This window comes from Melopsittacus undulatus, chromosome 1 (assembly GCF_012275295.1).
Source record: "Melopsittacus undulatus isolate bMelUnd1 chromosome 1, bMelUnd1.mat.Z, whole genome shotgun sequence".
Lineage (NCBI taxonomy): Eukaryota > Metazoa > Chordata > Aves > Psittaciformes > Psittaculidae > Melopsittacus > Melopsittacus undulatus.
The window spans coordinates 100,743,419-100,771,070 of NC_047527.1; the positions used below are offsets into that span (position 1 = coordinate 100,743,419).

Genomic DNA, 27,652 nt, shown 5'->3' on the forward strand with positions numbered 1-27,652 from the left:
TGAAATAGCACATAAATTTTATCAAGAAAAATTCTTTTTTTCATGTCCACAACTTCTATTCTCCTGGGCTCGGAAATAGTTGATGCCACAAATATTGGTGCAATATTTACTGTGGCAAATCCCAGAACTGGTGCCTAGTTCCTACAGACTCTGATTTAAAAACTTGTTAACTTTTATTTTCCTCCCTCTCATCCACCCCCCCCCCCCCCCTCCCAATAATCCAAGCCATACTTTTAACTATTTCACCAAAAAATAAAGCTACATTTGAGTCACCTTTTTAACACGGGGGCCAGAAAGACCTGATTCAAGTTGCATAGGAAATTCTTTGTCACTGCTTGAAATTTTCCATCTGAGAGGAAGGGGATACCAAAACAGGGAAACTCCATCTTTTGGAGTCCCCAGGGAATACCACGCTGTCAGACCCACTTAAAGCCCAGATCCTTTGAAACGTGCCGCCACCGGCCGCAAGCATGGCCGCATTATCAGGGCAATGAACCCAGCAGACCTTCTTGCAGTGTGCTTCCAAACACACCCTCAAAGACACTCAAACTGCTCCAGCTCCCAGCAGGTGGGCGACCAGAGGAGCTGCTCGTAGTGATGGGTCCAAAATCCCAAGGAGGGATGCTTGGGAATCTCCTTCTCTCCGCTGCAAGCTCGGTACCGCGGGGCGTGAAGGTGCGGTATCCCCCGGGAGGGATCGGGGTGTCCGGTAAGGGAGGTGCAAGGCTCTCTGGGGCGGGTCTTGGGCAGGTGGAGGCGGGCCGAGCTTCGGCTTTTGGCAGCTTCACAGCAAGCCGAGAGCGGGGAGGACCTGGTGTCTGCCGTGGAGGATGCGAAGTTTGTGCTGGCTGCTGCTCCCGCTGGTGAGTGCCCGGCGGAATTCGGGGCGGGGGTGGGGCGGTGCACCGCACAGCTGGCTGTAGAAACTAGTGCCCACAGCTGGATGACTCTGCGGCTGCCCTGCAGGATCCGGGGAGGGATGTCTGCAGAGGCAGGGTAACTTTTCTCTGACAGGAAGCAGGTTGAAAGAAAGAAGAATAAGGAGACAATTATAAACAGGGGGATGAGGATGTAGGAGGAGAGGACAGGAAAAAAAATAATCCTGAGTTAGAGGCTTGACCCAGATCTTTATTTCTTTTTCTTTTCTGTTTTTTCTTTTTTTTTTTCAGCCCTGAGGTGCTACTTTCATTTCCATTCATTAGAATTGCTGTTTCCAAAGGACAGAAAAGCATCCCTGAATCAGATTAGCTGTAGCATGCCTTTAGAGGAACAGAAGGGGACAGCTTTCTGTCCCAGTTGTCCTGAGAAAGGCAACTTTGCTAAAGAAGGAAGATAACTAAAAAGGAATAGTTCCTCCTTATGTGTTTGAGACATTTACCTCTTTGAGAGGTCACTGATGTATTTACTGCTGGAGGCATCTGCTTATAATATCACCAAGCAGCAGAATGAACCATCATGTCTGCTATGCACTGGAGGCAGCAGGTGAGATTGTAACATTAAACATCAGGAAAGATGTTATGAGCACAGAGACACAATTCAAGCACATATATCCCTCTCTAAGCCCCATGTTCTAATGCTGGCATTGTCTGGGCTAGATAGCAAAAGCTAGTGTAATTACAAGTACAGTTATATATCCTTTTTGCCCGCAGTCTTCAGCCTCAAGAAAGTGTTTGGAAATCTTTCTATGAGTGTGATTCCCAGGGACTTATTAATTCTAACTTTAACCATTTCACAGTTAAATGCTTAGTGTAGGCTGGGAGTCAAAATCCTCCAGTAGTCAAAGGGGAAATAGTCACTTTACTGGGAGGCATTTAATCTTGTCCTGAGAAAGACAGGATGGTTCTGTTTTCTTCCCCTGATAATAGTGAAAGCCTAGATGGTTACAGACTGGCTTTGACCCTTCAGTTTTAAAAGGTGAAAGATAGGATGTACATTTTCACACCTGCACCTCATATCCTCTGGAACTCATTCTTTCCTCTGTATTTACACAGCTTTACGTACAAGTGATAGGATATAGGTCTTTGCTATATAAACCTTGTCACATACAGTTATCCTCACATGTAATACCCTTTTTTTAGGGAAAACTGGTCAACCTAAAGTGTTATACTGCTACAGGTAGAGCATCTTTAGCATCTGGACTAGGTTTTTAACATGTAATTAAACCACAACTTGTTCTTGCAGCTGTCAGCAGTGGAGTTAACGTGAAGTGATTTATCATGCACATCTGTGGGCTGTCATGCATCATTTTAATGTTTTATCATATTGCAGCAGACTGTGCCCATAATAAAAGAAATTCTACAAAAGGCATGCTCTACCTAGCTTTTGGCCTTAAACTATTGCTCATGTATGAAATTCAACTACATGTTGATAAGAGTCAGTGCTCTAAATATCAGTGGTTTTCATGTCTCTAGGTCTTGTGGGAGGCTTTGCACCCTAAGTGAGACAGTCAGTGAAGGCCAGACACCCACAGGATGTATTGAGTAAACAGTTCTCTCATATTTCAAAGGATAATGTCAGAGAAAAAAAAATAATTCTAGTGTGGATTCTGCAAAAAATTCGTTATTCAAATATGAAAATAAACCAGAAATTAATCCTGAAAACTTGCTCTGTGAAACTGGATACTTTTACCTCCTATCAGCTCCACAGGGAGCTGTATGTTGCTAGATAATACTTTGTGCCTTGCAGAATAGAGTCCTTGACATTAAAAATTACCATTTCCTTGTAAGTGACAGGGAACAGGGATCAGTGGGTACTGAAATGTGTAAAAATTACTTTTTTCCTGTCTTAAAGAATTCAGAGTCTCAGGAAACCAAGGATGTGGAACAGAAAAGACTGCATTCAGTCTTTCCTGCTGAGCTAAACCACTGCTGCTTCAAACATGTAACAGCTTTTCACATTTCTGTGGATGGGATGCAGTCTGATCTAGTGATTGGAAGTGAGAATGGAAACATAGATGGGTTATTGTTGAGCTATACATTTACTTTAATAAAGCATTTATTGTGGTAATAGGCATATGGAGCCAAATCCATAGCAAGACATTTAACTCCTAATAAAACAGAACTGGGTGCCTAAATTTCTGATATAGCTAGTACAGGCTGATTTGTGTTGGAGGGATATACATGCTTCTTCTAGGGGTCTAGTCCTTACAGACCTTAAGTTACCCTCCATAGGGAACTGAAGGTGTAGAAGAATTGTTCTGTTTAGGTGTTTCATTAGCCTGGAGTGAATTAATGGGGGAGACATGCTCCTGTACACTGAGTCACTGTCCTCAAATAGGTATCTGAGGGAGGTAGGTAGAATACTTACCTGAGACTGTTTGTCTGCCTTCATTGATCATTAAGGAAAGCTATGTGGGGGAGTTTAGATTAATCATCTAAAATTATCCATCTAGAATCAGGAATCTTGTCTACAGCTACTCATTTATCCTCCTTCAGTACTATTAGGAGGAGGTAAAAACCTTCCAAGAACGATGGCTAGGGCTTAAGCTGAGTGAACTTGCTGATGATCTTTGACATCTAGGTTTCAGTTCTTTGGGATTAGGTGACATGAAACCGACTTTTCAGTAAACATACTATATATGCAGAAAGGGAGAAATTTCTCTTTAATATGAAGGAATACTTGCAATAGCAGAAAACAAGGATCCTCAGTTATTAGTGTTCTGTTATTCTTTGTTATTGATGGTTTAATTCTCCACCAAATTTAGCATACAGCTAATAAACTAATTTTAATTTTTCTCAAGATCACGCTAATTATGTAGGCTTTATAAACAATATAAATTAGAATGGCAGCATTGTCACATACAGATTACCTATGAGTAAGTACATATAGTGATATACATAGATATGTATATACAGCAAGTACTGTTCTGTATAAGGCTATGCAGTTAAATACAGTCAGATAAATGCAATCCAGTACACACAGGAGCATTCAAGCATTACTCCAATGTCTTAAAAACAAAAGATATTCCTCTAAATGATTGTAAGGCAATCAGTGTCTCAGCTTCTCTTGTTCCATAGGTAATCGAGTTAGAAAGAGAAAACAAACACTGAAAATGTCCTCTAGGTAGTCATTTTCAGCCAAAAAGACTCCTGAAATAATCTATTTAATTGGCTGAAGAGAAAGATTGGAAATAGGTTTTTACCTTTGGGGTTGAAAGCTTCAGGGATCAAGACTGTGTCAGAGCTTGAAGTTGGGGGCAGAACTTTCTATAATAGCTAAATATGTTGCTGGTGACAGGAGTCACATCACTGCTACAGAGACCTCATGCTTTGCAATTAGAATCAAGAATTGAAAATGCGGCTTGGATATAGTAGAAACAACTGGATGTATATCTATTTTTTTCAAATGCATTTGTGTGGTGGACTTCTTTGGTTATTTTTTATATTTTCTTTTATTTTTCTGACAGAACATAATGCTACTCATATTACATTACAAATATCCCAGAATCACTTATAGGGCACAGTAGGTAGGAAGATCCTTACAGAGACAATTGTGATCGTAGCTCTGCTGAAATGGACAAGAGCTAACGGAACTTGAGGTTAGTCCCAGCTCCCTTTAAAACACATGTGAAAATTTGCCCTAACTTCAGTGACCTGTACTTCCCAGTCTCCAAGCTTTTTAATTAGCAAATATATTCTACAGACTGAGAAATTTCTGAAAAAGGCTGAAGTTTTCTTTGTCTTATTAATTTCTCATGAGCCTCCTTGCATCCTATAAGACTTTTCTGTTTACCAAAGTTCCAGCTGAAAAAACTGTATGCATTTCAGAACATACCCTGATTCTCTGCACTGGCCAGCTTTCAGGACTTAGTGAATACTTCATCCCACAGTTAAAAATGGGCAGGGAATGAAGGAGTTTCTTACCATGCCTCTCTGTATCCTAAAACACAAAGTGAGTTTTAATCCTCCAAGCTGGGAGTCAATGTGTGACATGCATGGCAGATAGCTCTGGTTTTGTATAAAAGAAATATTCAGGCATCAGTCATATCATCAAAAAATGAACAAGGGAAGTACAAACAGGGAGAACAGGGAATACAGAGATGATTTCAGAGCACATCTGAGATGAGATCTGAGACATGAATGAAAGCTATAGAGACAGAAGCAAAAAGAACAGTGATGAATTTTCTTAGTAATTTATTTATACAGTTGACACAAAACCTATTTATGGGGTTTTAGGATTTCATGGCATTGGAAATTAAACTGGAAAGACCCTTCAAGTTCTTGAAACCTTGCCATCTTGCCAATTATTTCAGACACTTCTTTGATTTTTTATTAATTTTCAAAAAGACTGAATGTTGCCGATTTACTTCTAGCTCTTTGATTCCATTGAATTGCTTTTTCAAAAATGAGTAATACATTCAGTGCCCAGCTTTGAAACACTTCCCTTGTTTTCCAATAGCAGAGAAAATGTCCCTACTTTTCCCCAAGTGTGTTTCTTAATGAGTGTAAATCTGTATTTTGTATGACATCTAAATTACAGTTTTTCTACACTGCAATAGCCTGTGGGCACCATCTTTGAGTGAGCTCTCAGAAAAGATTGCTTTTAATTAATTTGCACTAAGTATGACCTGAAGATGTTTCTAGAAGAAGTCTCTTCCCAGTACTTGCTAAGTCTGATGTTGTCCAACATGAACAAATGAAAGCCCAGAGTTCAATTACCTTGGTTTTTCTGTTCAGATTTGAACAAGTAAGCAAGCTATCATGTATAAAGGAAATACAAAACATGGCTATATTTGCTATCAGTGAATATACCACTTAAGGTTTCAATGCAATAGCCTCACAGATGTTAAGAAAAGGAAGTCTAAATGTAAGTGCAAACCCAAAATCTGACTTTCTATATTGTTTCAGATTTTTAACATACCGGCGCCTGTCATAGGTAACTTTTTAATGTTCACTATGTGATTACTTTTTTCTGGGCAAGATTGTTTCCATGGTTAAGACTTAGAGTTAAAACACCTCTGTGAATTTTGGTTGGTCATTAATGTTCAAAGTAGCAGAAAGATATTTGTGTTATGATGCAGAGCAATGTAAAGTTCCATTTGTTGAGTACTGTCTGCAACACTGCATGAAACCTCAGTTTTCTGTATAAGCCTTGGGATGAAGGCACCCCACTGTGATTTTCAGTAAGGCTCATGTCAGGTTGCTGCCTATTTACTAGGAAATGTTGATCTGAGAAGAATTTCAAATCAGCCTCTTACACTTATTACTGTGGTATGGAAAACTGCCAGATTGGACATCCCTGCTTCAGAAATCTCTGGTTTGTTTTTTTTTCCTAAATTATCCTTTTCTAGGAGGATAATTGTACAGAAGCTCAACAGGAGCTTCTCTTTTCCTACAAGAGCTCAGTCATCACAGCAGATGCCTCCTAAATTGCAGTACTATGTCTTTGCAACAAACAGGGATCCAGTTTTCTAGAAAACCTCATCACCTAACCATTGTAGGCAGACTAGAGCAACAGCGTGCACTTTTCTCTCAAGGTATTGTGAGATTAATAACAAAAACCAAGTAAGCCATAGCAAACAAATAACAAGTAATGTTCTGCCCAGCAGGCTTTTCTTTAACCGTAAAATGGTTTAATGTCTTCCTCTTTTTGAAAGCCTAAGGAAAACCAACAAATTGAAGCATCATCACTGTTCTCAGTTTCTTGCATATGTCTTTTCCCTTTTATTTTTTTTGTAACAGTGGAATTACTTCTAGTAAGGCTACATGATTGCAAGTTAACATCAGCCTCATTTTAGCTTCTTATGTAATAGTCTGTAGTTTACATTTGTAATTACATTTGACGTTGATTTTCAAACACTGAAGTGTCAGTAATATTTAGCTTATGCACTAGCCTATAATAAAAATTCCAGGAAGTAGAGAAATTATTTCTTTCCTGTCCAGCTGCATCCATCTTTATGACATGAAATAGTGAGATATGTATGCAACAATCATTGTGTTACTACTACTCAAATAATTCATTCGTTATATGGGCTGACTTTAAAGTGAAATATATGTTAAAAGATGAAGCAATGAGCAGGGATCCTATTAATACCTGAAAAATTTCATTTCAGAATTGTGTTATTATGGTTGAAAAGCAAGAAATATTAATATAAGAATGACTTATGCTAATTTATAAAATGTATTTGAAATTACCTACTGGAGGAATACAATGCATGCAAAAGGCAATGTCTCAATTTTCTTTTCAAACAGTGTCCTTAATCCTCTTTCTGTTCTAATATTAGGAGGTACAAACCATGTCTAGGGCCTCATAATTAAAAGCAGGTTGTCTATGCTACTTTGAAATCTGAATGTAGGCAGTATTTTTAAAGGTTTAAAAAGATAGTTGTGTTCGTTTTCTTTTTTTTTTCCCCTCAGCAAATATCATTACTAAGATGTAAAAGTCTACATGACTTCAAGTAAAGTTTCTGTGGAGGCTGAAAGAAGTCCTGCTTGCACTGCTCACTGGAAACATTCTGAAGGCTGATAAATCAAATTCCTGGGACTGAAGAGGCAATATAGCAGTGATATTTTCTTCTGTACTGTGTTTTCAAAGTCATTAGAGGTTTAGAATGGCTTACAGTCTTCCTCAGAAATGTCTCAGAAAGCCTTCAATCCAACATTTCTGTTAAAATCACTATCCTCTGAGCCCCTCTCTCTGCCTTGAATAGCATAGCTTGCAAAAGAGCTCTATTCCCTGTAAGACTTCCTATGTGCTGAAGATCCCAATATCCCAAAGGAGGCTTTGATGCAGTATTCAGTTGTCTGATTACAGTCCAGTTACTTTCCAGACTCTATTGACTCTTTTGACTTTGTGTCTAATTCAGTTACTTAACAGGGGTACGTAGAAATATTTGAGACATCAGATAAAGCATTTGAGACTTCTACATGGGGCTGGCAAAATTAATACAGATGGTACAGAAGAGGAGGACTGAGATGCCCTGCAGCACCCCAAAGAGCACTAAGCGTTCGTTTTCCATGTACTGCAAAAGAAGCTTGGATAATAAGATCACATGTAGATATTGACATTGTAGATTCCTTCTTAGAACTGAATTGCCTTTCCAGAGACAATAACTCTGGGATGCATTAAGAACATCTTCACAGTCACAGATGTGATGAAGGACTAAAGGGGACATGAACCTTTCTGGTGTGGGAGATGAAGGTTAAACAGAAAAAGTGACAGCACCTAAATGACACTAGTCATTGTAGTAGTACAGACACAAGTATTTGTAGTTAGGAAGATGAATCTAGTGATATCCAACAACTGACGCCTAGAAATCCATTTATGTGTTTAAATGTAGGTATCTTAATCTATGAGATAAATATAATTACTTAAACTCCCAAAACAAGTCATTAATTTTTCTTATTTCTTCACCTGGTAAAATGGAAACATTGCCTCTGCCTAAGGAGTGTGTAGCATCTTCATATAATATGTTGTTAGAATTTTGCTATCACTCATATTAAACTATGACCGAGATTACCATTTTTCTATTTTATCTATTCTTGAACTTCTGGATTTCTTATTTAAGTCCCAATGGACATAAAACTTCTTCCCTATTTATTGTTCTGGTTTTATAATTATGCCAACTGCATTCAGAAGGGAAGAGCTTACACCCTGCTCTCTCAGTAGTGTCATTTGTATGCCACTAAAATCTCAAGTTTTCAAAGAAGACCAGGAGCACATTCTGTTAGTATCAGCATCAAAGCAGAGTAGGCACACCTTCCTGAAATGTAAATAAGACCTTATTGTTATGGCTAATTCCTTCAATAAATAAAACTTGATTCTTGGGAAGTCCCAAGAATCAAAATGGGAATATTTTGCCAATAGGTAGCTCTAAACACCCAAAAATAGTTATCTAAAAATCCCCAAACAAACAAGCAAGCACGTCTCTTTAAAGAGATATATTTATTTTAATTTGGTTTGTGGGGAATAAGTATCTATATGGTCAGACTGCATGTACGCTTGGGGACTCAGTGTGACCATTTCCATTCACCAAATCCATTTAAGTTTTGTGAAAAACACTGGTATAAAAAGGAGGTGGTAGAAATATCCAAACTGGAAAAGAGGTGCTGTTGAGCTTGACTATTACAATACAATGAAGAATCCATACACCTATGCGTATGCAGATGTGTATACAAATTGACAAATGTATGAGATCGCAGCCTCCTTCTACTGTTTACATGTCCTATTTGCAGATACATCTTCACCTGTATTTTTTGTATTTTTAAACTTCAAAGTATCAGCCACAAGGTATACAAACTGGAAAGAAACCTCATTTCAATGATCCATTTCTTCTCATTCCAGTAATCACAGAACTTTGTGGGTTTTTTTTTGTCTTTTTCTCATTGAGGTTGTGGGAATCCATCCAGAATGCAAGATATTCCAGCAAGTGGTCAAAGAGGAGGCTCTCTGCTTAGAAAAGAATGACTCTCTTTCACCTGATCTTAAAGGTAACAGTCCTGATTGTTAAGCTCTGATATGAATATCCCTTGTTTATAATTTCAGGGGCACGATGTCTAGATGTTCTCCTGAGTCAAGGTTTGGTTTCTTTTTTATTTGGTTTCTTAACAGTATCAGGTGCTTCTTCTATAGGATGAGACTTTACCTTTTCTCATTTTAGACATCTTTAAAAGCTCAGTGTCTAAGTCAGAACAAGATTCATTGCCTTTGGTTTAGATGTTTACTTCAGAATGGGATTAATTATTCTCTGAAGCAAATTTTATTTACTAACTATGGAATGAGACAAAGATAATTGCTTCAGACCCTGACAAGTTTTAATGCTTAATTAGGGCAGGTAAACCCTACCTGGAATATCTTGCAATCCTAAATTATTTGGTGTGGTTTTTATTTATATCCAAAACTCCAAAGAAGCTTCCACAGAAGACAGTGAAAAGCATGCTGAAATTATATTGTGATGGGAATCATTCCAATGTGGTGAAAATGCTTTTTTTTGCAGAAATATTTTATGTGGGGTATTTTAAAGTTAGGCTAGGATTGATAAAAGTCTCTAGTTTGCATTTCAGTTTTCAGGAGCTGGTTGAGACAAACTGAAGAATAATAGTTGTGCAGTTACTTCTCAGTAATCATAGAGAATCTGTGCTGGAATTCGTTTATGTTGCAGAACTTTTAATCTGAAGTAGTTCCATATTATTCCTGTTACACAGATCAATGTCTAATGAATTTTATCAGTAGACCCCAGGGTGCAATTCTTCTCAACTCAGAGTAGATATGTAACATGGACCCACTGAATCAGGCTCTAAAAATATTTCTTTTTCTCCATTGTCTAAAACCAACTAACCAACCAAAAAAAAAAGTTCACACAAAAAAAGAAGAGCCCCAGGTTACTGAAAACAACTGAAATATCTATGATGTCAACATTATTTAATACAATTTTTACTGCAGTTGTCTTTATGGAGTCTCAGGTGACTTGGACAGTCACTAGTCTCTTGAAAACCTTGGTGTGTAAAAGTAGTCACTGAAAATGGGGCCAGATCTAGAACTTAAAACATGCATATTCCACTCCTACATAAGGTCACCTGATTCTTGGTTTAAGCACACATTACCATTTACAGTAGATTTTTTAGACCCAGCTCATCAAATGTAGAACAGTCTAAGAGTGACCCTTTAAGTCTGTAAGCCTAAGTGCTTGGGCCACTGCATGTTTAACTGGGATTCATATTACCTGACTTTATTAATTTGAGAATTTGCAGCCTAGTTAAGGCTATAATCATCAGAAAGACCTAGGTATTTCCAGTGAGTGATTCATCCTGCCGTCAGAAAGGAGCCTCCAATATATGGGATGAATCATGCACTGGAAGTCCCTGTCTTTTTCAACTGATTATAGAGGGAACATAGCTAAGATTAGCTAACATATTTTAGACAATTAAAATTAGAGATAATGAATCAGGGTTTCTTTTTTCTCATCTGGCAAATTGGGTATACCAGGAATTTCATCCTCCCAAAGGCAACGAGAGGATAAAGCTGTTGGAGTTTTTCAGGACTATCTTTTCAGAAGCCAGAGAGTAACTTTGCTCAGCTACAGGCAAGTAATATTGCTCCCACATTTCAGTTCTTGACAATTTTAGATTTGCCTTGTCATCAGTCACAGAGGAAACAGAAAAGAATCATTGAAAGAAAATTACACCTCCCAAACAAAACTCATGCAATGCTTTACATCTACCTTACAACTACCTAGGGATTAGATTTGGTTACAGTGCAGTGATTTTTTTTTATATGTTCAGGCACCTTTACGTGCTGATAACTTTTCTGTGCTCCACCCACACCTACTTGCCAAAAAAAACCACTGCATGATCACAGCTTGAGTCTCAATGTGATGCAACCATGACAAAGCTGTGATTAACTATAATGTCCAAAACCACATTTTATCAGATTCGCAGCTAGTAGCATGCCCTCTGTTATCAGCTAGCAATCTCTGATATAGGGAACCCTGTGAAGGCCCACCAGCCAGACCTACTTGATGGTTATTTTATATGATATTGGAAGATGTTCTTCTAGGTTGGGATGAATCTAATCCCTGTTGAAATCCATTATGAAAATGCATTGATTGCCTATGACCAGGACTCCAGCTCCTTTAATTCAGGTGAAACTGGTAGACTTTAAGCATGAAAGAGACTAAGGCTGAAGTTTTAAGTCTGATGTGTTTCTGTTAGACTCTGAAACCAGTAATAAGAAATCTCAAGTGCTAAGAATTATTCATTATTTTGATTTGGTGACTTTTCTTTTGACAATAGAAAAACCTCCAGTTGATTCGACTTTCAGATTGTGTCTGTTTAAATTTCGGGTGCATTCTCTCATGAGATAAGGTGAGGGACGGTCCATATGGAATGCTAAGCACATGTGTGAACAACGATGCATTCAAGGAGAAGGTGAAAACAATGCAATCATTCCTTTGCAGAGCTGCATGTCCATTTTGGCTCTTTTTGCATGTGAATTAGTGGGAAAGTCTCAGATAATCTAATTATGGAAGATCAAACATGTGATATTCTCTGTGTGTGTATTTATTTAGATGCACTTTTTTTTTTTCCCTCAGGATGTACCAGAGATTGGGATGGTCTAACTTGCTGGCCCACAGCCGCTTTTGGGGAAGTGGTTAAAGTACCCTGTCCAAGATTTTTTGAAGAAATCACCAATATCCATGGCAAGACTTTTTTCCTTTTCTTTTTATCTCTACATATTTTTAAAATAAATTATAATGTTAAAGATTTAGTAACATGCTTATTTTCCTGATTCACAATGTTATCTTTTATCAGTTGACATACAATAATTATCCAGTTGTGAATCTTGGCTTATGGTCAATATTTGGCATGGTTTTGATTTATGTTATTCTGCACTAAATTGTCCAGTCTAAACTAGAGAGCTAAAGGTGGTCTCAAAATTATGGGTAATTGCAGCACATTGCTAAGGTTATAAAGAAATATATCATAGAATCACTGATTTATAAAGTCATAGAATAATTGCTCTTAGAAAGGACCTTTTGAGGTCATCTAGTCCAATCCTCCAGTCAGAACAGTGAAAGAATTGTATGTAACTTCAAAGCTAGATGACGTGGCTCAGGGCTTTGTCCACAAGTCAAATGATGTTGTAAATGCAGGATAGACTGCATAATTTTATTTCCTCTGTGTAAGGATTGAATTTGCAGAATTAATTTCCTATATGAAATGTACAAGTTCCATTGCATCTTGAAATGAATGGGAATCTCTCTCTCTCAACTTTCTAAACCATAGATAAATAGAATATTATAAATCTATAGCTAATCTGGCTGAACATGACTATCCTAACTTCAGAATCAAAGTAGGAATAAAAATCTGTTCTTTCTCATAAGAAATTAAAAACCACACACACCCCCCCCCTCAGCCCTCCACCATCCCCGCCCCCCCCCGCATAATTAATTCTCTGATATATTTTACTATTAAAGGTTTCCTTCAGAGAAACTGTACACAGGAGGCATATTGGTCAGAGCCGTTCCCACCATACACCATTGCCTGTGGATTTGATGAAGGTTCCAGTAAAGGGCCTGAGGATCAGGTGAGTTTTTTATTTCTTACTTGTGAACATCTCTAGAGCACCCTCTTCTAAGCGTGCTCGGAAGCTGGATGCTCCCACACGTCTAGGCACTGTTAGAATCCAGTAATTACCTATCTTCAGTGCTAAGATCAATCCTTTTAGGTATATTTACAGACTGTTTAGTAAATTAGGCTTAATATGAAGTAAGTGAGTAACAGGTAGCACTTTCTTCTCTGTCCAGTTGTCTCCTCTTGCTGTTAAGGAATAGGCTCATGTTTAGTTCACTTGTCCTTCTTAACAAGGACTGAGGTTCCCTGACGATGATTATTTGAATCCTCATCATGCATCCATCTCTCATTGAAATCCTACTAATCTGTTTAGGGAGAATTTTTTTAGGGAAAGTTCTTTTAGATCCCTCCTATTGATTTTTTTCTAGATGTTCTTCGAGTCAGAGAAAAAGATTCCATAACTTTATAGCACTATGGTCAATGCGTATCTGTAGGAGGGAACTCCTGGATGCCATTAAATATTTCCACACTATCATAAGAAATAGGAAGTGAACTCCTATTTTTCCTATCTGATGATCATAACTGGTACTCAATTTGGCTCTAGCAGTATTTCTTTTTACCCATATCTTCATATAAAATTTCTGTGGTCCTCATCATCATATTTAATCCCAGGATAGGAATGTTTCACTATTCCTTGGCGATCGTAGTACCTCAGTGGTGAGCTTTATCTTATGGCTGAAGGTTGTAGATTGAAAAAGATATGCCTTTGAGTTCTGGTACATCATTGCCTCCTCCTCCTACTGTGGTATTTTGATAGAAACAGTGGACTCTCTCCAATCTACAAAACAAAAGACTGACTCATACTGCTTGTTGTGAGTGTACAGTCATGATTCAACAGGGGAAAAAAGTCATTTATCACTAGGCAATGCAAGACACAGAATGTGAAGAAGGTTGTCATCACTAACACTCTGGCTGTTATCTGGAGTAAACCATTTGGTTTTCCAGGCATGCAAGCTCAAGCACAGAAATAACAGTTCAAGTAGTCAAATATTTAGGAACTGTAGACACAATTAGCTTCAGCCATTTGGCTTCGTAAACTTAGAAACTCAAGCAGAACTGTAACAGGTAATATAGATATCTGTAACCCAATTCACCACCCATAAACTGAATATATTTGTACTTCTTTACACTGTGGGGAAGCTAGAAAGATAAATGCATAGAAATATTCTGGAAATATTTTGAAAACCACAAAAAGAATCCAGAAAGGATGTAAGACTCATAAAGAGGAATGTATTCTGGAACAGAGTTCTCAAGCCCCTCAGGGCCAGCTGCCATTGCATGCCTTTCACCCACAGAGCTAAACTCTTACTCTCCAGGGTGGCTTTCTCCAAGCAGTTAGTGGACTGTGCTAAGCCAGGCATAGTTCATAGAAGGCCTAGGCTGAAATCAAGCAAGGAACTATGTTTGTATTGTAACATTACAGAAGATTTCAAGAAAGAACTCATGTCTGTGCTGTGACTGTGTTCATTTCATTACTCTAGTCAAATCCACAGGGTCCACAAAAGGAAGATAAAACTGGTAAGTTTTACTCGTAAACACAGGGAAATAAGTACGAAGAATGCCACTTATATTCTAAGAGTGTTTTGTGTTTGCAGTGAGGACTTATGGTATCTTCTGCATATAGTGTTGCTTTTCTAGCTGTCCTACAAAACCAGATAAAATGCATCAAAATACTTCATTTTTCAGTTGAAGAATTTAGTATCTAGTTTTCACCTGCATTTTGAAAATACTTTACAAAAGAGTAGGTCTATTTCAGAAATACAGGATGATTCCTAGTTTGTCAGGGTTGTATGATTTATTTATGGATCTACTTAAAATTGTTAACTGGTTGTCTAAAACCAGAATTGTTGCTTTTTGGATAAACAAGAAGTTGGATCAACTAAAGAACAAAGTGTCCATTGCATTTTCAAGGAGGAAATTTGCCTGGATTCAGAGATTTAATTTCTTAGAATTTTAAATAATTAGGTGATGATGTAGTGAATGAGAATAAAATTTTCACAGATAAAACAGAATAAGCATTTTTTTTTAGGACATAGGATGTTTAAATGCAAACCAAATGAATAAAAAAAACTATAAGGAATTTACAGTGTTACAGTTATACAGCAACTGGGTGAACTGTTAGTCCAAAGAATTAAAGACTGTGAAGCAATACAATATGACTGTTTGACAGTGTTTCAGTTTCGTCTCCTGCAAAATGCAAGTTTTACTTCTCTTTTAGCTATAGCTGTTTATGAAAACCAATACTTATTGAATCTGGCCCTGTTTTAAAGGGATGGATTCAGTCACTTTAGCAGTGCCCTAGAGTCTTCATGTACCTGTAGAAGAAAATGTACTTAATAAAGTTAACATTTTCCTATTGAACATGCTCAAAGGGGTCACTACTGCAGATGAACCTGTGGGCTGTGGAACCTGTCTCATGTATAAAGTTCAGTAGTCAAGAGATAAAAAAGATGTGTTAGCGATGGAGGGAAAAACCTGAAGCAGATCTCCAGCACACAAAGCTGTGCATAAGTGGTGAAACTGGCTACTAAGGGAAAGTGTATCTTAGTGAAATAAGCACACCCAGATGCATGCTGAATAACCACCAGCACTGGTCTGTGTTCTCTTTTTCTCGTAGAAATCGTATTATTCTGCATTTTGGCGTGTCTACACTGCTGGCTATGCAGCATCAGTGACTTCACTCATTACAGCTCTAATTGTCTTTGCTGCCTTCAGGTAAAAAACAATGGTCTCTTTCCCAGGATGATTTAAAACAGCCTTATTGTACTTCTCAAAGTACTTTTTGTTTTATGGGATTTTTTAATTGTAATTTTCAAGTCCTTCTCAGATATAAACACTGTTGATGGCAATGAGTCCTTCTCTATTCATGTTGTAGCATTTCCCCGCAGATGTTAAAACTGCCTGGGCAGTCTGTCCTAGTCTTTTTAATGACACCATACAGTAAAAATGCTTCAACCGGTTATCACTATTAACATAACAATTCCTCCAGTGCATAGAAGGATATACTCTGCAGAAACTGTCTTCTACCCTTGAACCAGAAGTTATTCTACTCTGTCCATTCCCTCTGTGAAAGACTATTACTTCCATAACTGGGAGCTATAGAAAGAAATCGAAAAAATTTAAATGTCATGCTTGATGATGCTGGATGTTAGGAAATAGGTCTTGGTTTTGGTTGGTTCCAATGTGCTTGGACAAAAGCCTTAAGCTTGCTCTGCAGGCGGGAGTGCAGAGCACAGGACTGGCTTCCTAACTGGAATGGATTGGAAGTATCAGAGTTCATATTATTTATAGAGGGCCCCAGGACCAGGAGGCTGATATGTTCAAACCTTGAAGGAGATACCAACAGGTAAAACTGGGGAGGGAATCTTAAAGAAATAGAATCATAGAATCATGTAGGTTGGAAAAGATCTTAAAGATCATAGAATCCAGCCACTAAGGTCACCACTAAGCCATGTCTCTAAGTGCCAACAAATAATAACTCATCTGCTCCCTTATTTCTAGCTCCCTCTCAAATAGTGACAGGCCATTTATTTGCTTTGGTAGATGTCTGCAGTCACATGTGTTCCTGAGTTTTGATGAGACCATAAGAAATTTCTCTTGAAGAACAATTTTTATTTTCTCTTTCCATGTCAGAAAATTCCACTGTACAAGGAATTACATCCATATGCACCTGTTTGTCTCCTTTATCCTGAGAGCAATTGCTGTTTTCACCAAAGATGCCGTTTTGTTTGCAGATGAAACTATGGACCACTGCCTTATGTCAACGGTACTAACTTACAGTTTTATTTAACCTTGTTATAACATTTAATTCTTTACCTGAAGAGAACATGGAGATTTCTTAATCCCATTTATCTTTAGTTTGCTAGAACTGAAATCTTTAACCAAACAATATTAAAAAACCTAAAGTGCTATGGCTACACTCAGCTTTGACATATAAGGTGCAGGTCTGTCCGCTCTAATGAAGCTGTAAAAATTTTTATTAGTAAAGAATTTTATTTCTAAGAGAGAATAATTCCCTTTTAAAAAAACTAAAGTAAAACCAAATGAAATTATGGAATTTCAGACTTACTGACATATTGTAATAATTTCTTCATTCTTGTGTGGTAACAGTGAATTTTGCCTGCACTTGTAAAGAAATCAGACACAATGGAAAGTAGACCTAATAGTTTTTCTTCTTCTGCACTTCCAGGTTGCTTGTAAGGCTGCTGTGGCATTCTTCCAGTTCAGTGTTTTAGCCAATTTCTTCTGGCTTCTTATAGAAGGGATTTACCTGCAAACATTGCTTTTGTTAACCTTTGTTTCGGACAAGCAGTATGTATGGTGGTTCATATTTACTGGCTGGGGTTAGTACTCATTTCCTGAGTGTGTTATGTAGTATTTCCATTTACTTTCAGAACTAGAGAAAATACTTGTTCTGAGATTCAAGGTGTCTGTAAAATGTGCCACCTTTCCAGTGGAAGTTGCCCCATTCATGCAGTACTACTACAAAAAACCATACCATTATACTGTCTTTCTTCTTATCTTGCTATTTATACTGTTCAAAATATTGAAGGAGAGGATAGGATGGATTACTAGAAGCACTATGATATGCCTACTCAAAACACTGCAGCACTCACCTTTATGACTGGAAGCAATTTCGTGCAACTATAGTAATTTAAAACTTAACCATCTAATTTAAACTATCTCTCCAGGTTTCTCCTGCAGTCAGTAGAGTGAGGTATACATGCTGTGGTGGTGATTAATCCAGTCCTCAAGAATGTGAGTAATGTGGCTAGATAACATCTTGGAAACATGTTGCCTTCCTCCACTGACTGAAGAAGTGTCGGTGCCATTTTGCTTTTAGTGTGCAGAATTAGATAATTTTGTCTTAAATTTTGTGACTTCATGCCTAGACATAACATTTATTGATTTTTTTTTTTTCCAAAATAGAGACCTTCTGGCTTTTAGGAATCTTTTGTTCTTATGCAACAATTAAAGTTATCTCTGATTGTCAGAATATGTGCACATAATACATAAAATGTCTTTCACTGTAGAATTGTTTATCGTGAATCTTAGATATCCTTATACCTCACCTTGGCTATTCTAAAATAGAGGCACACAAATTGAGTAGTCACATTGACATATTTTGGCTTGGAGTGAAATCTAGATTCTCCTGAAGCAAATAGTAATTTATCCTTCATCTTCATATTCTAAGACTTTTAAAATATAATTAATTTTTTTGGAACTCTCCCAATTATGATTGCCTGAAACTAGACATTTAAGCCTCAATGCCATCTAACTTGAGATAACAAAGAAGACATCTGAATTAATAATGTAGTAATCTTTATCTCCTATAATCAATACAAAATGAGACATCTCAGGGGAAACTCATGTGTTAGGTGATACGGATGTAGATAGTTCTCTTCATTAATTAAAAAGACAATTTGAACTTAATATAGTAGCATCTTAAAGGCCTTAAATAAAAGTCTAAAATCAGGAAGGTCGACTTCTGGGCCTTTCCTACAGATCTCAAATGATACTTAGAAAGATATTACTGATATTTCTATAGATTTATCAGTGAAAATGTCACCTGCCTCAGATCATAGTCCTTTTTGTAGCAGCTTTGAAAGTCACTTAGTCTTTGGAAATGTAATTCCACAGAAGAAAAGCAAAAGCAATTGTTAGTTTATAGGCCTGCTTGAAAAAAGAAGAAAAGAGAAATAACTATTTAGTCATAAATGTAGAAGGACAAGCACTAATAAAGTGAGGCTAGAAAGCACCGATTCCTGGGTTTAGCTAAACTTTCATGGAATGCTCACCAGTTTCTGGGTCTAGAGTGATTAGTAGAGGCTGCTTGGGACAAAAATGTGAACTATTCCAGACAGTGAAAAGAGTTGTATGCTGGCCACAATTCATAAGATAAAAGAGCTCTAAATAAATGAGTGATTTCTCCAGCTTCACAAGTGCTTGTAATTCATATCCAAACCTTACAGCAATTCTTAGCTGTTAATTTTGAAAACACCATTTTGCAGCATCCCCTATTCTTCTTTGTCTTGATTTCATTCTCCTGCCTTTTGTTGAACTGCAAATTCAGTTCTTTCATAAAGTTATTTAAAATTGTCTGACCCATTGTTTGACTTTTAACGTTCATCTAATCTGCTGCACTGTGAACAGTCTTGGGATAAAGTTTCTATGGAACACAGTGTTCAGAAAATTATGTGTTTAATGTTCATATATTCAGGGGCTCCCACTGCTGTGATGTTTGCTTGGATCCTCACACGAATAAAGCAACAAAATACCGGGTAAGTCAGAGCTTCACTAAGGAGGCCAAGGACATCTTGTTTTTTATGTTGTTTTTTTTGTTTGTTTCGGGGGGTTTTTTGTTGTTGTTTGTTTGGGGTTTTTTTTGGGTGGGTCGGTAGGGGTAGAGGAATATATATAGAAAACAAAAAAAGAAAAAAAAATCCAAAGTTTTGTGTTTAACCTTTACACCTCATAAACAAGTGATAGAAAATCTTGAAGTCTTGTGATTTAGATGTGCATATGTGGAGTAATAAAACCTGGAAATATCATAGTAAGTATTGAACTTCATGTAGTTTCCTAATATGCAGTCCTTGAAATATATACTTCTATATAAAATAAGCCACAAATTAGTAACACTAATCTCCTCAAACAATTACCTTCCACACAAACATATTATGTCCTGATGAGTTTGGTTTTGGTTCTTTTTTTCCATTCTCTTTCAATATGAGAGGCAGGTATAAAGCAGGAAACTGTTTGCTAAAAGCTGCCCTGAAGTGTGAAGACAGGCTGAGAAAGTTGGGGCTGTTCAGCCTGAAGAAGAGAAGGCTGCATGGAGATCTCATAGCAGCCTTCCAGTATCTGAAGGGGTCCTACAGGGATGCTGGGGAGAGACTCTTCATGAGGGACTGTAGTGATAGGACAAGGGGTAACGGATTGAAACTTAAACAGCAGAGGTTTAGATTGGATATAAGGAGAAAGTTCTTTACTGTGAGGGTGGTGAGGTACTGGAATGGGCTGCTCATGGAAGTTGTGAATGCTCCATCGCTGGTGGTGTTCAAGGACAGGTTGGACAGAGCCTTGGGTGGCATGGTTTAGTATGAAGTGTCCTTGCCATAGATGATCTTAAGGTCCTTTCCAACCCTAACTATTCTATGATTTTATGAGTCTATGATACAACCTAACATGTATGGCATATGACTGGAGGGAGTTAAACTGAACTGTTATTGAGGTTAAATACATGGACCTAGAAACAGGCTGTTTTGACCAAAAGCCCATTCTTCTCCCTTCCTTTAGGATATCTTTTCTAGGGCTTTAGGTTTTTCTGGCCTATTTCCTCATGAACACAAAGTCATTACATTAGTGAATGCACAGTAACTTAGTCTCTGATCTGTACTCTGTAAAATAGTCACTTCTTTAACAGAAAATCAGGAAAGAATCCTAAAAATACAAATGTTCATTTCTTGACTTTGCTTTGGTTCTTTAACCCTTGCTTCTTACTGAATAAACTTCCTTTAGATTGGGCTGCAAAGAAATATTGAAAGACTTTCAGGGTACAAGTATTGGCAACAGCCTTTAAATGGTGGTTTAGAATTTAGTGTCTGTTACTTTCCTATTCCATGACAGAAATGCTTTCATATGTTATGGAAAGCTCCCATGGGACAGACAACATGACTGGTTTTGTTTACTGTTTCAGATGCTGGGATGACGATGAAAATGGAGTAGTGCTATGGATCATCAAAGGTCCCATTCTGCTAACTGTATTAGTATGTTTTCATTTTGTCTTAAGTATCTTTTGAAATGCGAAAGCTAAGTTAGTGCCTCCTGTCAGGAAGCTAGGAAAAGCAATAGCACATGCTATGGTGCTGAATTTCAAAAAGATGTAAATTATTGTATAGCATGTGGGTTTGTTCTTGGTTTTGTTGGGTTTGTTGGATTTTTTCTCTCAAACACCTTAAATCTCAACCTAAAGACTAAATCCTGTATTTTCTAGAATCATGCTAAGACATAATGGAACTATCTTGACATTCTTGCCCTTGTCTCTGTAAGTCATTACTGAAGAAAGACAATCCATACCAGCATGATTCTTAGCTAATATGAAGCTGACTTAGTACAGGAAGTACATATGGATAATTTTATGTAGTTTATTTTTACAATAAATTCTTAGGTTGCAAACTTAAGATAAAAGATTTCCTTTATGCATAAGTTTATTCTATACAAATTTAGGGAGGAAACAGTACGTTACTCAGATCCGTATCTGGTATAATCCCTGTCATAGGCAATGAAGGGAACAGAGGGCACTGATTAGACCACATAAAATCTGCTGGGTGCTGACAAGTACAAAGCGTTAATATCACATATAAGCCAATCCTGAAATATGTAGGTCTATATTAATTCAATATAGCTTTCCGCATAACTTTATATATATTTTGCTGAGAAAAAATAATATTGTTTCTAATGCAATTGATTTGATATGAGAGCAGATCTTCACTGGTTTATAGCAGTGCAATTCCTACGGCTGGGGATTTTTAGTTAATTTGTATCAACTGGAGATACGGTCTGATTTGTAGTAAGTTTACAGATATTGTCTTGTTTTTCAGATTAACTTTATTATATTTATTAATGTGATCAGAATTCTAGTCCACAAATTGAAATCTCAAGAGGGAGGAGGAAGCCATTCAAGCCACTTTGTGTAAGTCTTTCTGGGTCTCTTGATACTGGCCTGTTCTATGAAATTCTAAGAAATGTTTTATGGTCAGGAACACAAAATGTTCTACTTCTTACTAATAGGAAAAGAAACCTCCAGAAGAAATAACAATGTAAATGTTCTTTTCATCCAAAATATCACCTCTCTCTTTTTCTTCAAGGGGAGAAGGGTGGGTTGGATATGCTGGGGACAAAGAGAAAAGTAAAACATAAAGTACTACAACTCCAAAAGGAGTTGTTGCTTGAAAATGCAAATGCTGAATGTCAGGTAATCGATTGTGCTTCCAGTTCTTTCCACACAAGTCACCACACAGAGAGAGATGCAGATAATTTCCTTTAAATTTTTAGAAGCAACGCGAAGATGATGTGCTGGTGACAGAATCTAGCCCTTCCTATTTACAGTCCCCTTCATAATTAATGAAGATCTCATCAGTGCAGTCAGAGGGCTCTAGTGAGCTATTTCACTCATCTTAAGATACATAAGTATAGATGTTAGTTATGTCACAGGACCTAGCACAAACCTATACCCTTCTGGAGTTAGCTGAAGGCCAAGTAGAATGCCCAAGGACATCACCAGTGGCTTCAACAGCACTGTTTAAGCAACTGAATCATCTCCTATGGACACTGATGATTACATCTCCATTGGCAGTTTTGGAAGTTGAGACATTTCTATTGGGGGATGCCTACATGTGGTTGAGGTTAGTCTCAGGGTAGTTGATCAGAGTACTCAGTTTGGTCCCCCTGTTTTTGCATGTGTAGCAGGGAGAAGATCCCTTAAAGCTCAACCCAGAAAACTTGCATGCTGATTTGTTCATCTTTTTTCATCAGGTGTTGACAGTAGGGGTGCCAGAAAGTAATCTTTCTGTAACTTTGACTTTGTTGGATGTAGTTGCTTCCATTATGGAAATGTCATTTGTATTAAAATTTGGTCCAATACATCACTGTTATCACTAATTCCATATTTCTAACAGTGCGTTCTTTAATTCTTGGTTTGACAGGAGACTTGCTAAATCCACGTTACTCTTAATCCCCCTCTTTGGAGTGCACTACATTGTATTTGCATTTTTCCCAGAAAGCACTGGTCTGGAAGCTCGCCTTTATGTTGAGCTAGGCTTGGGTTCTTTTCAGGTAGGCTGAATAAAATGGTTATCAGTCCTACATGGCATGATCTGAAACACCACACACTCAGGAACTTTACATTTTACATTGGTTATTAGAACAGATGTTAATGTGTTCAAATTCAGATCACACATTCTATCTTACTCCTGTGCCACCTCCTTCTGTTGTTTCTTATCTTTTTATTTGAAATCTTACACTGCTATTAAGTTCTGACTTAGAGTTCATTTTCACAAGCCTCCCTCCAAATACAATACCTACCTTTATTAAATAACAATGACAGAGTGCCATGAAGACCACTCTATGGATTAGGGTGAACCGATTGAAATAAATTCCACATATAATAAAGGTGATAATAAGAGGAATAAAAAAGTAAGGATAATATATAAAAACCTGCTTTGCCCTTATCCTTTAGCAGTAGTGAATTCATCATTTTAATATTTGTTTCTTTTATTTTGTTGTACCACTACTCAGAACACTATCTTGGACAATATATAATGTTGCCAGCCATTGAAAATTTTAATTCTGTTATAAAAACCCAATAACTATTGCCACATCACCTAAATTTCAGTGGAACAATTAAAAATATGAAATTTTTGCTGTCTTATTCAGATTTTGAATGAAACACGATCTTTTTCTCTGATTCTACATTTTAAATGCTGATGTTTGGCTTTTTTCTCCCTCTCCTTCCTGTCCTAGGGTTTTGTTGTTGCCCTTCTATATTGCTTCTCAAATGCAGAGGTGAGTAGCAAGTACATAAGATTATCAAAACCTTTTAAGCTTATGGGCCTCTCTTGTTTTTCTGGAACAGATCTGTGCTTTGATCTACTTCTGAAGGCATAACATACCAATATCTGTTTTTCCCTTGGTATTTCTGCTGACTTTTTTGTATTCATACAGTTCTGATGAACACAAAATAAGTTTTGAGGAATGACCCTTTACAAATGGTTGATGAATTCCATGACATGGGACTTTTTTCTGCTTTAAATCTGATAGCTATCATGATGATGTCTCAATGGAAATCTTGTAACACTGCTTACTTTCTTGATTTTCTCCTAGTAAGTTTCTTTTTTTTTCCCTTTCCTTTTCGCTTTTCTTCTCCATTTCCCTTTCCCTTTCTCTTTTTCTTTTCCTTTTCCTTTCCAATTCCTTTTCCCTTTCTCTTTTCCAGGGAAATCCATGAACCTTCAGTAGTTTTTTTTCCAAACACTTCCTTTATATTTTTTATAATATTAGAATTTGGATAAATTTCCTGTATTTGGATAAACTTCCTGTAGTATATTTTAGAGAGCCTATACTTTTAAAACCTAGCTAAAATTGTCTGCACTTTCCCCAAAAGAATAGAGTGAATCAAAAGCCATAAGAAAATGTGAAAAAACATCTCATCCTCAGAAAAGTGTGTAAGTTAGATGAGAAGAATGACACACTAACTGTGCCTCAGTCTCCCTGATAGCTTAGACTGGATACTTATTATAAGGATGGCTAAATGTAGGTGAAATTAACCCTACTCAATGACAAATAATGTCTAAAACATGTCACAGAGAGTGATCTCTAGCCCCAGGATTAAGTGGTATGGGTTGACTTGCGTTCATGCTGTTTAGGGATGACTGCTTCTGGAGCAGATTGTCCACTCATTACAGCTTGGCAGTGCATCTGTTATGGTTTCCTACAATCATAAAAAATAATTATTGTTTTCTCTATGTGTGTGTGTTTCCTCAGTTTTAAGTGTCTGCAACAATGTGAAAGACTGTGCTTCTGGCAAAGAAGGTGGTTTCTATATGGGATGAAACTGAGGGTTGGTATTGTACACAGGAGTGGTGAAGGGTCTTGAGCTTGCTGGGATAATATTGAAGTAGTGGGATGGTGGAGGAAGCTCCTCTTAATTTTTAGGTTCTTCAAATCTCCAGAGAGCATGTTTTGCCCATACCTGAAGTCGCACATCCGGACTGGCATTTCTGTACAGTTAGCAGAGAAAATAAAGGCAGAATAAGGGGCACCTCAGTGATGAATGTTTCCAGTGACTTTCAGGGAACACTGATGTCCAAGATGTACTTTTGCACATCCCACCATTTTTTCTATATGTCACTATAGAGATCATACTTAATAGAGGATAGATAACAGAATTACTAGATGAATTCCTAAATTCAGAGCACTTAAATCACATATGTCCATCCATACATCCCCTATAAGAATTAATATTTTCACTTAACAGTTTATTTTTTCATTTAATTTGGAATGGGTTTGTGATAATGGTGCTACAGCTATAACACTGTCATAGATTTTTAGCACTAATGTTAGCCACAGAAGATGGCAGCTGGGTGGTCAGGAACATTTGAAATATCTTCTTAGTTTAGGATGGCATTTGTAAGTCAGTTTGTAGACATTCAGGAAAACCACTGCTCTTGCAGTAGCAGATAGAGTCAAAGCTGAACATCAACAGAGGTAACATCAACCAATTAACCCACTGGAATAATCCACAGGAACAGACTACTTATGTGAACAGTGGCAAAAACCAGGTGTTTCTTGCACCTACTTGCACTCCTGCCACAGCTTTGTGTGTGAGCTGCTTCATGTAGGGCAACAGAAGCTACTTTCCCCCTGCCCCTCACTTCTGCCACAGCAGTGTTCATGGCAGGCCATGGACTTCCAGGCTTGTTCAATCTGGTTGTTCAATCTATTTGTTCATTGTGTGTCAGATGGTAAAAAGTCAGTTTCACCTATGCTTTTGAGGATTCCCAAGACATCTCTCAAATGTAATGTATCCAAGTCAATTCAGTATCTTTCAGAGCAGTAAGGGATGTTTAAGAGGGATTTCAATCTGCTTAAACGGAAAGCCCGGAGAGGAACCCTTATTGTATATGGCAGGTCACAGCAAGGAGGCACAAAGATTCAGTATGAGGAAAAATAAAAATTATACAAAAAAGTAGAAATATTTATGAAGCAGTTTACAGCAGTAAACAAGGAAACCTCAGTCAAAAACTGTCCTGTCATCCTCTGAACTTTGGAAAGTAAGTCTGTTTATTTTGAAAAGTTAATAGTGACATAGTTTAAGTTCTAAAAATGTGTGAAGATTTAATCCTAACTGATTTGGGTGCCTTTGTACATCTGGGCAAAGTATTCAGGCAGACATTTTCTTACATTTTACATTCGCTGTCCACTAAGTCTTAATTTTCCAATTCTCTGGTTTTAATTTTCTTTTCTGTAGGTTCAAAGTGAACTGAAGAAACAATTATGCAAATGGCAGTATCAAGAATACCTGAACTTCACACACAAACACAAGACTTTTTCTAGAGAAAATAGTCCAGTCAACTATGTCACTCAGTTATCTCTGCTTGAAAAAAACAGTCCAAAAAGCAAAACATCTGTGTACCAGAATGGTGTAACTTCTGTTTGAGCTTTTCTAGCAGGATGAGTTGGGGTGACACTGTAATACCTGAAAGATTGCCGGCTTGAATCCTTCATGGCTTTCCATAGTGTCAAGAGCCTTCTGTGAATTTCTTGTCCTGAAAGTGAGCTGGTTTTCTCACCTGGTACAGACTGGTATCACAACCCTGGTTCTGTTTCTCCTTAAGCATATAAAATTGACTGTTTTTGTTGGGAAAACTAGACCTTAAGCTGGTGCGAGTCAACAGGTTAGCACCCAGTAAAAAAGGAGCTACATTAACTCCTCCCAGGCCCAGTATTTTTATCACATCTTTATTAGTGTTTCCTGAAATTTCCAGTTTTTAGAGCACTATTCCTAATCTTGATTTGAAACAGTTACATGGTGATAAAGGTTTGTCATAATTAGTGATGTTTTCCTAGTTGTCTTGAGAAACATAGAGACAACTTAATGGGAATTACACACAGAAACATGCTAAACACCTACCCACGGAGCAGCAATATCCTTTAAAAGGAATCTCAAGATGTGCTAAGAGTGACACAGAAAAAGAGTAAGTTACATTATTTGGTTGTGTTTTTTTAATTCCATGCCTGTTGAACAAGGAGATTAAATTAGGCCAGAGGACCCCAGGCCCTTTCTTCATGGGAAAACATGGAGTAGCTGAACATTAGGTAGATTGTGTGCATATGAAGGAAGAAATTATAGCACAGTCAATGAAGTATGCCAGTTAGGCTACCTTGAGCTCAGAATAATTTACAGACTTAGGCTTATTGCTCAGATGCTGGTTTTTGTGTAGGTGGAATGAACCTTCTGTCACCATAACCTGGAAGACTGGCTGAATCCATCAATGAAATACACAATTAAACTGCATTTTTTTTTGTGCTTTTTTGAAGACCTCCCTTTGAGGACTTATCAGCTGTGATTATTGTGATTATCTCATCCCTGCCCATCATTTCTCATCTCATTACCACTCTTCTCAATGATGTTTCTGGGGTTAGAATTATCAACACAGCAGTGTGGTCTAATGAAGCATAGTCTAGAGCCAATGTTGTGTTTGCATCACTTCTTTGGTTGGCCTTCCTCTTTCTTCAGTACTGAGCTAGACTCTACATCAAACTCTCCAAAAGTAAAGGAAGGACACACAAGGTACACTGGACACAGCTACAGTTCTTTTCAAGACAGGGCCATTCCCAGGAGGACCTGCATTCAGACTTGAAAGCACTGCTAAAGATGATGGTCATTCAGTTACTTGCTGGCTTTCTGCACTATCAGTTTGGTTTCAACAAGTAATTCTCCAATCCCTCATTTTGCTCTACTCTTGGTTAATTACTTAGGCCAGGAGACATTTGACTTTGTGGAAACCTCTTTATTGATTTTA

The 27,652-nt window shown here is 37.5% G+C and overlaps 1 protein-coding gene across 1 annotated transcript; it reads left to right on the plus strand.

Moving 5' to 3' along the window:
• The first annotated feature begins 805 nt into the window (after positions 1-805).
• LOC101872573 (vasoactive intestinal polypeptide receptor 1-like) lies at positions 806-26,328 on the plus strand. The gene is made up of 13 exons (XM_034066937.1): positions 806-863; positions 9,329-9,428; positions 12,029-12,136; positions 12,914-13,023; positions 15,688-15,785; positions 16,704-16,836; positions 17,260-17,413; positions 19,291-19,351; positions 20,767-20,836; positions 21,671-21,762; positions 22,775-22,904; positions 23,592-23,633; positions 26,098-26,328. The coding sequence occupies exons 1-13, from the start codon at positions 831-833 to the stop codon at positions 26,284-26,286; spliced, it is 1,320 nt and encodes a 439-aa protein (XP_033922828.1). The 5' UTR covers positions 806-830; the 3' UTR covers positions 26,287-26,328.
• The last annotated feature ends 1,324 nt before the right edge of the window (positions 26,329-27,652 follow it).

Excerpts from the sequence above, each read along its gene's own strand:
- LOC101872573 (XM_034066937.1), top strand. The coding sequence starts at position 831 with ATGCGAAGTTTGTGCTGGCTGCTGCTCCCGCTG. Across the intron at positions 864-9,328 it reads GCTGGCTGCTGCTCCCGCTG|GTTGTGGGAATCCATCCAGA; the intron begins GTGAGTGCCCGG and ends TTTCTCATTGAG. Across the intron at positions 22,905-23,591 it reads TAGGCTTGGGTTCTTTTCAG|GGTTTTGTTGTTGCCCTTCT; the intron begins GTAGGCTGAATA and ends TTCCTGTCCTAG.